The sequence below is a fragment of the Arachis ipaensis genome, chromosome B7, assembly GCF_059453495.1.
Source record: "Arachis ipaensis isolate K30076 ecotype BB chromosome B7, ASM5945349v1, whole genome shotgun sequence".
NCBI classification, from domain to species: domain Eukaryota; kingdom Viridiplantae; phylum Streptophyta; class Magnoliopsida; order Fabales; family Fabaceae; genus Arachis; species Arachis ipaensis.
In genome coordinates this window covers 38004544-38016026 of record NC_142442.1, presented here as the reverse complement: position 1 = coordinate 38016026, position 11483 = coordinate 38004544, and the positions used below count along the sequence as shown (strand labels likewise).

General features: G+C 26.6%; 1 protein-coding gene across 7 annotated transcripts; it reads left to right on the top strand.

The window, feature by feature from the left end:
- Window positions 1–1743: 1743 nt before the first annotated feature.
- Window positions 1744–10782, top strand: LOC107610002 (agamous-like MADS-box protein AGL16). Of its 7 annotated transcripts, none has more exons than XM_088494268.1 (9): window positions 1744–1846; window positions 2191–2417; window positions 6040–6118; window positions 8378–8439; window positions 9473–9572; window positions 9670–9711; window positions 9797–9880; window positions 10292–10446; window positions 10538–10782. In XM_088494268.1, exons 2-8 carry the CDS (start codon window positions 2236–2238, stop codon window positions 10406–10408), a joined length of 666 nt encoding a protein of 221 aa, XP_088350394.1. In that variant the 5' UTR covers window positions 1744–1846; window positions 2191–2235; the 3' UTR covers window positions 10409–10446; window positions 10538–10782. The 7 variants fall into 7 exon arrangements, 5 of the variants coding, with proteins under 5 accessions (XP_088350394.1, XP_088350393.1, XP_088350396.1 ...); XM_088494267.1 differs by having other exon boundaries at window positions 10535–10782; XR_015892377.1 differs by lacking the exon at window positions 1744–1846 and having other exon boundaries at window positions 1851–2417; window positions 10308–10446.
- The last annotated feature ends 701 nt before the right edge of the window (window positions 10783–11483 follow it).

Genomic DNA, 11483 nt, shown 5'->3' with positions numbered 1-11483 from the left:
TGTGTTAGTTAAATATTTTTTAAAATATATATTTTATACGTAAATATATTATTTTATTATATTTAATTCAATTATCAGTTAAATTTCATTTAAATCTCGATTGAACTTTTAAATCATTAAACATTTATCTTTACCGATTTGATTACATATCCGATTTTCATAAACTTGATGAATTCTAATATTATAACAAATTTATCTTTATCTTATTACTTGTCTTTTTATGGGGGAAAATCATACTTTTGAGGTTTGATGATGATCAATAATTTTTATATGTCCTTGATGTTAGTTTTGTGATATCTAATACAATATTTTGATGATTAATAAATTTAAATATAACTCAATAATTTTATTAATATGTTGTTTAATATTTGTTGTGCGTCAATAATGTACTAAAAATTTTTTTAAATAATAAAAATAAATTAAATACCATATAAACTTGAGTAATTAAGTCAAAATTTATATAAATAAAAACAATTTCAGAAGCTAAATTGAGTAATTTGACTACTTTAAAAACTGATTCACCTATCACAAATTCTATTATTTTACTTTCACTTGCGAAACAATTGAAAACGAAAAATTAGTTACCTCAAAATTCTACTATTTTACTTTCATTTGTTCTTTATTTATTCTTCTATCTTAGAAGAAATTTCTATTAAAGTATAATATAGGTATATCACAGTTTCATATTTTTAGTTCAGATCGCATCCTATAAATTTAATACTAATCTGTATTCGTCGTAAATATTATCTATGAACAGTCTCAAAGAACTAAAAGAATTTATTAATTAAGTTATAGAAGTTGAGGATATTTTTTTTTGTTGGTTACTGTGAGTCGATGAACTCTTTAGTTTATTATTGTAACATGATATAGTTAATAGTGATATTTAGTCTTAAAAAGACTTAAAGAAAAGAATATCTAAGATTTTTAAGTCAAGCTGAAGTTAATTTGAATTTTGTCTAAGAAAATTTTAAAAATATTTAAAGTTCTTAGTTAATGAGATATTATTTTAGTGAACCATTTTTTATCATGAGAAGACTTGAAATAAAAATATCTAATTAAAATTTTTAGATCGGTGAAGAATTGATTTAAGTCCTTCATAATTTTAAAAAGATTTGAAAAAATAATATGTAACGTTTTAAATTGGTAAAATATCCCATTTAATCTTATCTAAAAAAATCAATCGAATATAAAAAATTTTTGGTTAGTGGAATATTCAATATAATCTGGTCACTTCACGTTTAAGGTTAATGAGTGCCAGATATTGTCATGTGATAGTCTTTTTTGTTTTTTTTGTTTTTTTTGTTTTTTTTTTTTTTTTGCTTACCTATTTTCTACTGAGATGAATATGGACCTTTGAATTGAATTGGACTGAATACGTTGAGAATTCTAGGATTTTATTGTAAACATAGCGTAACCAATTTAGTTTATAATTAATTGTTATTTAGTGAAAATATATGATTTTTTATATTTATTTAATTGTATCGGATTAACCGATCTAATCAGTGATTGAACTAATAATACGATAATCAAGCATGGGGGAATGAATAACTATTACTCTAAATCTCTAATACTCTCGCAGCTACGGTATACGTATTCGTAGCTCCACGCGTCAGAGCATCATACGGTTGGCGGCACAACTGTCAATACGCAAAGTGTGAGTCTGAGGAGTCGGCACATGATTGGGCCACATGGCAGTAGAAAACCGCCAAATGGTTTTGCTCTCCGACCCATTAGCGGTTTCGCGTTGCACCAACCAAAGCGGTTTCATCACTTTCCTTATATAGCTACCTCACGCTTCTAATGTGAATTCAGTCTCTTTGTCTGTTATATAAACAAACTCTTCACAGTAAGGGCACTCCTCTCTCTCTCTCTTTTCCTCTTTCGTTCTTCGTTTTCCTTTTATATCTGCTTCTTTTTCTTTTCTTTATTTTTTCTCCCATTTTTTTCTTTCTAGATTCTTTCTCTCTCTCTCGGAAAATCCGATTTTCCTTCTCCAGTTTTTGCTCTTTGCTTTCTGCATCTAACGGCACTATATATATATATATATATATCGCAACTATCGATGCTTTCAGTTTTCACTCTCTTCTGGCCGTTCCTTGAGCTATCTTTTTTGTTCATTTTTTTTTTTGGACTTCTTTTCCTTTACTATTGGTGAAATTGAAATTTTGGTTGTTGATCTGTGATGAACAGAATCGGTGATTCTGGATCGAGGAGTTAGGGTTTTGGTTGAGAGCGATGGGGAGAGGGAAGATCGCGATAAGAAGGATCGACAATTCCACGAGCAGGCAAGTGACCTTCTCAAAGCGAAGGAACGGTTTGTTGAAGAAGGCGAAGGAGCTTGCGATTTTGTGCGATGCTGAGGTTGGAGTTATGATCTTTTCCAGCACTGGCAAACTCTATGATTTCTCCAGTACCAGGTACTCGCTCTAATAAGCTCTTATATTAGATAGATCTTTTCTTTTTCGTGATTTCTCCCTCGATCTTTTTGTTTTTTGCTCGCTTTCTCTTTAACGTTGACTGCTCTATACGTTTGTTTCTCTTTCACAATGACTGCATTGCTGATTCGTTGCCTATGAAAGTGGCAGTTTAGGCCTTTTTTATCCTTTTTCTTTTTTTCCCCTTTCTTGCCTTTTTGTAAAGGGGTTTGAATATGAAGATTGACATATATAATGCTAAATCAACTAACAGTCTAACTGTAATTAACAGGGCTATATATCTAAATCTAACTGAAGTGTAGCAAACTGTATATACTATATACTATATCTATCGTTTCTTCTTTATAGTGTTAATGCATAGGAAATTTAAAATTAATTCACGGGCCGGATAACTATATATGGAAAACTTTGACTGCAATCTTGAGCTTGAGCTTGAACTTGATCATAAGTCTGTCTGCACTTAGTTGATGAGGAACACAGGTTTTAGAAAACTTGATTCGATTAACTGAGAAAGATGAAATATATCAGAGTCAGCATGGATTGAGACCATATATTTCTTTGTTATTAAACCATGTAAAGAGATTATGTTTGATTTATGTTATTATCCAGTATAACAATCACCTACATATAATTTGTAATTTTAATTATAGTAGTATCTGCATAATTATAGTTCAAGGTATTTTAGCCTATGTATTCATATGAGAAATGATTTATATTTCAAATACGTTTTCTAAAGTATTTTTTAAAAAAATTTAAGACATTATTAATTATATCTATTTAAGAAAATCTTTAAAATATTATATCATTACTCTCTCTCTAAATATATTTTAATTAAGTGCTCCAGTAGTGGCGCCTTTCCATTTTGATACTCTGACAGATGTTTGAGAATATTTTGCTGCGGTAATAACTATTAAGTTCATTATTAGTGCAGCTGTGCAGGTCGTGTTGGAAGTTCAATAACTTATATGTGCTTGAGTTTTCCCGTACTTTCCTTCCTTCTATATGTTAACAAAATAACATGTCATTTGGTATTTAAGTAATCAAATCTTTCTAGATACATTTTTCAGTTTGGTTTTGATAAGGTGATAGTTGTGAAAACGGTATTAAAGTTTTCGTTAAATCAGAGACATGCATGCATATTCTTAGTTTTATAGATCTGGCAGGCGGCAGGCAGGTTAACTGATGAGTGGATGGCATTCACTTAATAAGTTATGTTACTTAGGATTATTTAGATTGAAAGCTGTTGAAAAGGATAGTTTTCTTTCCCTTTGGTATAAATAGTTAAATACTAAAAAATTGATAGCGTGTATAGTAATTTTTTAATATAATTTTGGCTGTATGTTTCAAAAATAAAAATATGGTATTGAATTTGAGATAAAGAAATGTAGAAAAAAATTATTCTCAATGTAAAAAGAAAAAAAGGTTTGAAGTTAATTTTACATACGATTTTAGTTTAATAACTGACTTGAATATGGCTTTCATTAAGGTTTCACATTCAATAAAAAACGAGAACCAAAAAGTAAGTACTGTGTACTACTCTAAAACTTTATATATAGGAGTAAAGATAATAATCATGTTCATCAGATTCTCATAATTAGTTTATTAATTTAAGCTCAAGTTTCATAAGTATTTGGATAGGAATACCGACAAAAGTTCGGCATTATATTATTTGGCCATTTATAGTTTCATGTTTTTGTCATGTATATTACATAAATAAAAGATCAGAAAATGTCTTTGGGTCATTTGTGAAACACCCGGTTAAGTGGAGACCTTAAATTAATTTTCCTGATAATTAGATACATTATTATCAATAAAGTGTGCAACATATAAAACATATTCTCAAATTATAATTGCCAATTCATCTAAAAAGTCATATAAAAATGATTTGCCTTGAAAGAAAATTGTGCATTCAGGTAACCTTTAATTTATTAATTCATTTGTAATGTATGTTATAATTGGCAATTCATCTAAAAAGTCACATAAAAATGATTTGTCTTAAAAGAATTTGTGCATTCGAGTAAGCTTTAATTCAAGTAAGCTTCTCCTTTACACGCAGAGTAAAAGTTAACTTAAAGGAGTGTAAAATGTGTTTTTGTTTTAAATTCCAAATTAGCACCTATTGAAGATGAAGATATTATCAGATAAATTTGCCTTTCAAAAAAATAAAAATATAAAATATTATTTTGATTATTAATGTTCGAATTGAAAATTAAAATACTCCTTAACCATTTTCTTTTGTTTAAAGTAACATGGCCTTAACCATTTTCTATTGTTTAAAGTAACATGGTGGAAAGAGGAGAGCTGACCAAGTTTCTTCCTCTCTCTTTCTTTGTGGTCTATTTATACCTTCTTTTGTTTCTATTTATTTTCTTAAATATTGCATACTATTTGTTGTTCATGCCTATAATAATCAATTATGTTAGTCCTTGTACACAGGAAAATATTAAATAATCAATATTTTTGTACATTTGAGTTAATATACAGCAGCTATTTTTTTCCATTAAAATTGTTAGCTCCTAACATTTTCAAAATACATAGTATTGTTAAAATTAATCGAGTAACCAATGCATATGTCACATATATTAATTCTCTGAGCAAGCATGTTATATTTTATCTTCTAACATTTTAGAATTCTTTTTGTTTGGTTTTAATATCTAAATCCTAAAATGTTATCTTTTCTTTTAAATACTCCTTCTTTAAAAACTAATTTTAATAAGTTATTTTCGAAAAATAAAAAATTTGGTGTAATCGGCCCTAAATATGGAGGAAGCATATTATTAGTCTGATGGGAAAATGGGTAGGACTTTTTACAATGATACAACTTGGGGTACGTCTAAAGAAGGCTATTTACTATATATTTAGTAGTTGCAGGAATAAGTTGTTTGCAAGCATAAATAATTGTCCACTAAGACGATATCATTAAATTTAAAGATAGAGAAAAGATGGATAAAATTCATAACTGAATATTGGTAATAAAATTTGTATTATACAACACCATTTTTAGTTGTACATATAATATTATTGTTTTAAGAAATGTACGTCAGTTGGTTCAAACACTATTTTTTTTTATGATAATAATGCTGAAAGGTTTTCTTTTAAATGAGGGGGAAAGTGAGTCAAGAACCTATGGGATGCAAAGTTAACTATGTATTGTTTAGAATTATGTAAAAGATTTTCTGAGAGGAATGTGTTTGGATTTTTTTTTTTTTTTTTTTTTTTTTTTTGCAAAGTAGAGTTCTAGGAGAATACAATAAGCTTACTAGATTCATTTTGGAGCTCAGTTAATGGAGGCATTCAAGGGATTTTGTTAGTGCATTAATGAACATCGTATTATATATCATTATGTCAAATATTTCTATATGTATGGATATCTATGTCTTTATCTTTATATATATTTCAAAGATGTTTTTTTTTTTTTTTTTTGCTTCAAATATATTTCGAAGATGTATATTTGGTTCAACTACTAAACAGATGCCCAAGATTGTTTAGTATTAAAAGTTTAAAGAGATTAGAATATGAACCTTCAAATAATGTGCCTATTGTCGTCAAGTTACATTGCGTATGATGTGTAGTTCTAATTCTAATTTTGAATTACTTTTTCTAGCATGAAATCAGTAGTTGATCGATACAACAAAACCAAGGAAGAACTAGATCAGCTTGGGAGTTCAACCTCTGAAGTTAAGGTACTTATATCTTGACACCAATTTTTACAGTTGAGTGTACAATAAAAAACTAATTGTTGTCAAAGATATATATGTAATTGCTAAAATAATCATTTAATAGTTTTCTCTTAATGTTTGTTTGTTGATTTCAACCTTCTTTTTCCAGTTTGGATTTAGCAAATCATCATACATTCTTAAAAAGGATTAATTGATTGAATATATTCTACCTACGAATATCTATTAGTTAAATTGAGATTATTTACTAGAGACTGAATTATTTCTCATATACTGCGGTATTTTATAGATACATTTTATATTAATCAATTACATTGCTTTAGGATTTACTAAGGTAGTCAAAACGCCTTGACGCCATAGGCGCCAAAAAGCACACACCTCACTAAAGAATGGGTTTGAATCCTCTAAATTTTGAAATTTATTTTAGAGGATAAAGTGTGATCTTTTATTTTTGAATAATTTTTCTTTCATATTTTCTCTTAGTTCCACCTAAATAAAATAAATAATGAGAAATCATACTTTACCTTATAAAATAAAAATTCAAAATTTAAAAGATCTAAATTTCTAAAGAATGGAGTTATTTTAAGTTGTGTCATAAATCCTTCATAAAAATAATGATATAAATGCTTAATAAAGTATAATAATAATAATAATAACTTTCTAATAAATTTTATAATAACAGTGACTTAATAACAAAAAAATTATGAAATGCCTAAAATTCTAAAACAAAAAGCATATCAAGAAAAAAGAAAGATTAGATTTATAGTGCATGTATAAAATCATCAGAAAAAAAGATGTGGTCAATAAATAGTTAAAATATCATCTGACGGTACCATTTTTATTATTTTTATATTTAATTTTATCATGTGTTTATTTTTTTTATGTAGACTTAATTTAATAAAATTTTTATTTTTTAAAAGTAATTTATAAAAATTAATTTTTAAAAGATAATTTTTTAAAAAATTATAATATTTATATTTAGTAAATTAAATAAAAAATAACTTTTAATAAATATAAATAATAATGAGTATATTTGATAAAATAACTTTTAAAATTTTAAAAAATGATAATAGACTTTAATATAAAAATTAAATTTAAATATTAATTAATGTATGAAGTTATACTAAATTTTTAATTTTGATAAATATAAATCATTTTAAAAAATTTTACCTTAAATTCTTTTAAAAATATTTATATTTTCTAAAAACTACAAATACAATAATCAGAGTCTTTTTAATTTATTAAACACAAAATAAAAATCTCCTCCTTACAAAATTTTATCAAACCAACGTAGTATAATCCATATCTCAACCAGCAGGAGCTAGCAGCTAGAAGTTAAACAACGTAACTCTAGCATTGTTGTCATTTATTGCAAGAAGAAAATTTGAGTTTTACTTAAAGCAGGTTCCTGTTTTATCCAGGAGCAAACTAGCTAGAATATATATATATAAAGAATAATGTTACATGATTAATAAATATTATTATTTTTTATTAATAATAATTTATAATTATATTTATATATGTTTTATATATAAAAAGTATATAGTTTGTTCTTATATTTACTAAAATTTTATACACATATAATAAAATTTATTTAGTAAAGACAATTTAACATTTATATTGATCAAATAATAGTCAAAAATACTAAAAATTGTTGGCTCTAAAAGTTTTTCAAACCCAAATATAGGTTGTTAGCTGCTTTACTCCTGAAGGTTCAACACATGTTCCTATTGAATGATCCTCTCTATCGATGCTTCTTTTAATTTTTCCCTAATCCTGTCTTTATTTGCATCTCCAATAGTTTACCTCCGTTCTTACATCTATTTCACATCTATTTACTTCTTAAAAAAAAAAGAGTTTGTTACACTTTACTGCTCCATATTCACTACCAAGACTATCACTAGCATTATTTTTAATTTATCAAACTCCCAGAAGTAAAATTTCGTTTCTTTTCAATGTAACGGGGCACTATATGCAATAAAAAATATATATATACTTACATAGCTTTCCCCTCATCAACCTTTACGGAATCCTGTATCTTAAAGTTACAACCTAGCTACTTATTCTAATAGCAGTGCACCTAATATGAAGGATCAACATGAAAGGATCTATTCCACATTTAACTTTTTATTCAATATGTATAGTACTTATTCATGCAAGGTTCTACTGTTTTAAAGTACATCTATAAGTATATAGTACTAATTCCTTTTTCCTTCAATATCTAAGCATATTGTATTACTTTCTTTCTTTTAATTCATTTTCTAGTTTTGGCAACGGGAGGCGGCAATGCTAAGGCAACAATTGCTAAGTTTGCAAGAGAGTCACCGGTACAATTCTTCTCTCCACAAAATACGCTTTATAAATAAAATTCCAATTTAAAAAAACTAAGGCTTGGTAAAATTTTTCGACTTTTGTATTTTTCAAATTATAAGCATCTCATTTTGTATTTGGTAAATAAAAAAATTTATGTATTTGTATTTGTAATTTTTAAAAGATACGTATACTTTTAAAAGTACTTAAAAATGAGTTTTTTAAAGTTAGTTTGTATTTATCAAAATTAAAATATTAAATATAATCCTATATTAATTAATTTTCAAATTTTTCTTACATTAATATCTTTTATAATATTTTTAAATTTTAAAAATTATTTAATCAAACACACTTATTATTATTTGTGCTTATTAAAAATTATTTTTAATTTAATTTACCAAAGACGACAGATGCTACAACTTTTTAAAAATAAAAATTTTACCAAAATAATTTTAAGTAGGTTGGAACTTATTATTAAACTCTACTACTTCTACAAGTAAACACATTTGATGGTGGTGGTGGAGACCAAAGACAAAGAGCCTACTCGAAAGATGCACAAACAAACGAGCTGGTCAATTACTTTGCATGCCATAAATATTGAAAAGTTATACAACGGAAATGTTCTACACACACAAATAGTTTGCATGCATGGCCAGATTTCTCACCATCAATGAAAAACCCGATATAATGCGGATTCTAAATGATATTTATTGAGTATTGTGTAAAGAGAAATGTTAGAGACCACAATTTTTTATTAATATTAATTAATATTTTTAATTAATATTTTATTTTTATATTATTAGAATTGAAATTTAGGTTTAGAATTTAATATTTAAGTTTTTAGAATTTAGAATATTTATTTGACAAAAATAATAAATTTTATTAGTTATATATCATTGTTATTGTGTTAATGCGAAAAAAACCGTTCAAAAGACAATGAAATGCTAGTAGAATTGTTTATGCCTATAGTCTCTAGTTTTTCATAGTGAACCAATTATTTTCCTACGGTTCCAATCTAATAAGTTTTTGTTTGTATATTATATATAACAGGCAAATTATGGGAGAAGAATTGTCAGGTTTGACAATCAAAGATTTACAGACTTTGGAGAACCAGTTGGAAATTAGCCTTCGAGGTGTCCGTACAAAAAAGGTTTAGATTTGTTCATATATAATGCACTGGTCAAGTTTAAAATTAAGGATATGATAGTAGTTGATAAAAAATTAAAGATTATGACTTATGCACGCAGGATCAGCTTTTAATGGATGAAATACAAGAATTAAATCGAAAGGTCAGTCTTCTCAGAAAAAAAAAAAAAAAAAAAGATTCCACAATACGTTTAATCAAAAATGGTTTCTTTTATTTATTTTCTACAGGGGAACCTCATACACCAAGAAAATGTGGACCTATACGAGAAGATAAACTTAATCCGTCAAGAAAACATGGAATTAAAAAAGAAGGTATGAGATAACAAAACAAATTAGAATAAATCTCGTAAAATAAATTATATGCATTTTGTACATTATATGATACACATTTTATTCCTAATATTTTTAATTTTACCTTAACATTTAAAATTTTCAATTTTTTTTTAATATTTTTAAACTTTGTTTTGTCAAATGTATCTCCTTTTTAGACAACTGTCATGTCAACCTTTGTTGTTCTATATGGATATATTTGACAATAAAATTTGAAAAAGTTAAATGTAAATTTGATATTACTTAAAAATATTAAATATAAAATTGAAACAACTTAAATGCTAAAGATGAAATTGAAAAATTTTAAAAACTTAATAGACTTTTTGCCTTTTAAATAATGCCAACCTTGTTAGGATTTTATTTTTAGATTGAAAAGAAAGTTTCACTAACCAGGTATATGTAACAAAAGATCAGAATGTGGAGAATAGAAATTCTGTCCTCACAAACAGTCTAGCCATAAAAGACGATTCTCAAGTTCCTGTGTGTCTCCAACTAAGCCAGCCACAATAAGAACACCATGAGGCATGTTCTGGAGCAACAAAAATAGGGTATGACCTTGTCATAGTAGCTCATCATCGATGAAGATACAACATGATAAATCATTGACATCATATTTATATTTTTTTATTGTTGCAGCAGATTGCAGCTGCATTGATGCATTTACAGAGATGAACGTTCCATGGCTATTACCAAGATAAATGGAATCATATTTAATTTTGATGTTTTACTGTAAATGTAATGACATACACAGGCTACAAGCCAACATCTCTTTGGTTTGAAATGATGAAAATTGTCAATAAAAGCAGCTCTGGCATGTAACCCATTAACAACGAAGCACGAATCTTGTGTAAATTTAAGACTCGAAAAAGAAGTTTTCTAAATTAGTTAAGGATTCAAGTAGGCTATTATTATAAATTACAAAATAAATTTAAGGTAAATTCTCAAACACACTACATTTTTTACAGTTTTGGAGGTTTGTGGTGCTGGAGCAGTCAAGCAAACTACTATTCTCTCTTATTTTAATTTGTCTCTTGATTAGAGTTGATTTATTGGGACAAAAATATACAAGAATAAATTCTTTTGGGACATGAATATATTTATCATTTAAAACTGGAATATAATTATATACATATACTAGAAAAATTAGATTTATATGTATAAAAAACATATTAATCTAAAGAACAAATTATTATTTCTGACTTTAAAAAATTTGACACGGACAATTTTATCAAAACATTCAACAAAAATTAGCTAACGAATTAAAAATTTTGCCATACTAATTCAATTTTAGATAAAAATTTAAGTTAGTTGACGTACTTCATTACTAGAATTAATAATAATACTCAGCGTTTTGATTCCTAATAAGTAGTCTTTTTAGGATATTGGTCAAGATTATTATTAATAAATGGATAAATATTTTGTCTGACTTTTAACTTTTTTTTCGTGAGACACAGCGCACTTACTATCGGATAACAAAAGATTGTCCCTGACGTATTAGGTAACAGTGTCACATGTCACTTCCGAATGATTCAAAGACTAAAAATTCCTTCCTATCTCTTTTTCTGCTTTCTTTTCCTTCTTTCTT

Bases quoted from the DNA above. Each gene is read 5' to 3' on its own strand.
- LOC107610002 (XM_088494268.1), top strand. From the start codon at position 2,236: ATGGGGAGAGGGAAGATCGCGATAAGAAGGATCGACAATTCCACGAGC. The intron at 6,119-8,377 runs GTACTTATATCT...TTCATTTTCTAG, and splicing joins GTTCAACCTCTGAAGTTAAG to TTTTGGCAACGGGAGGCGGC. The intron at 9,573-9,669 runs GTTTAGATTTGT...TTATGCACGCAG, and splicing joins GAGGTGTCCGTACAAAAAAG to GATCAGCTTTTAATGGATGA.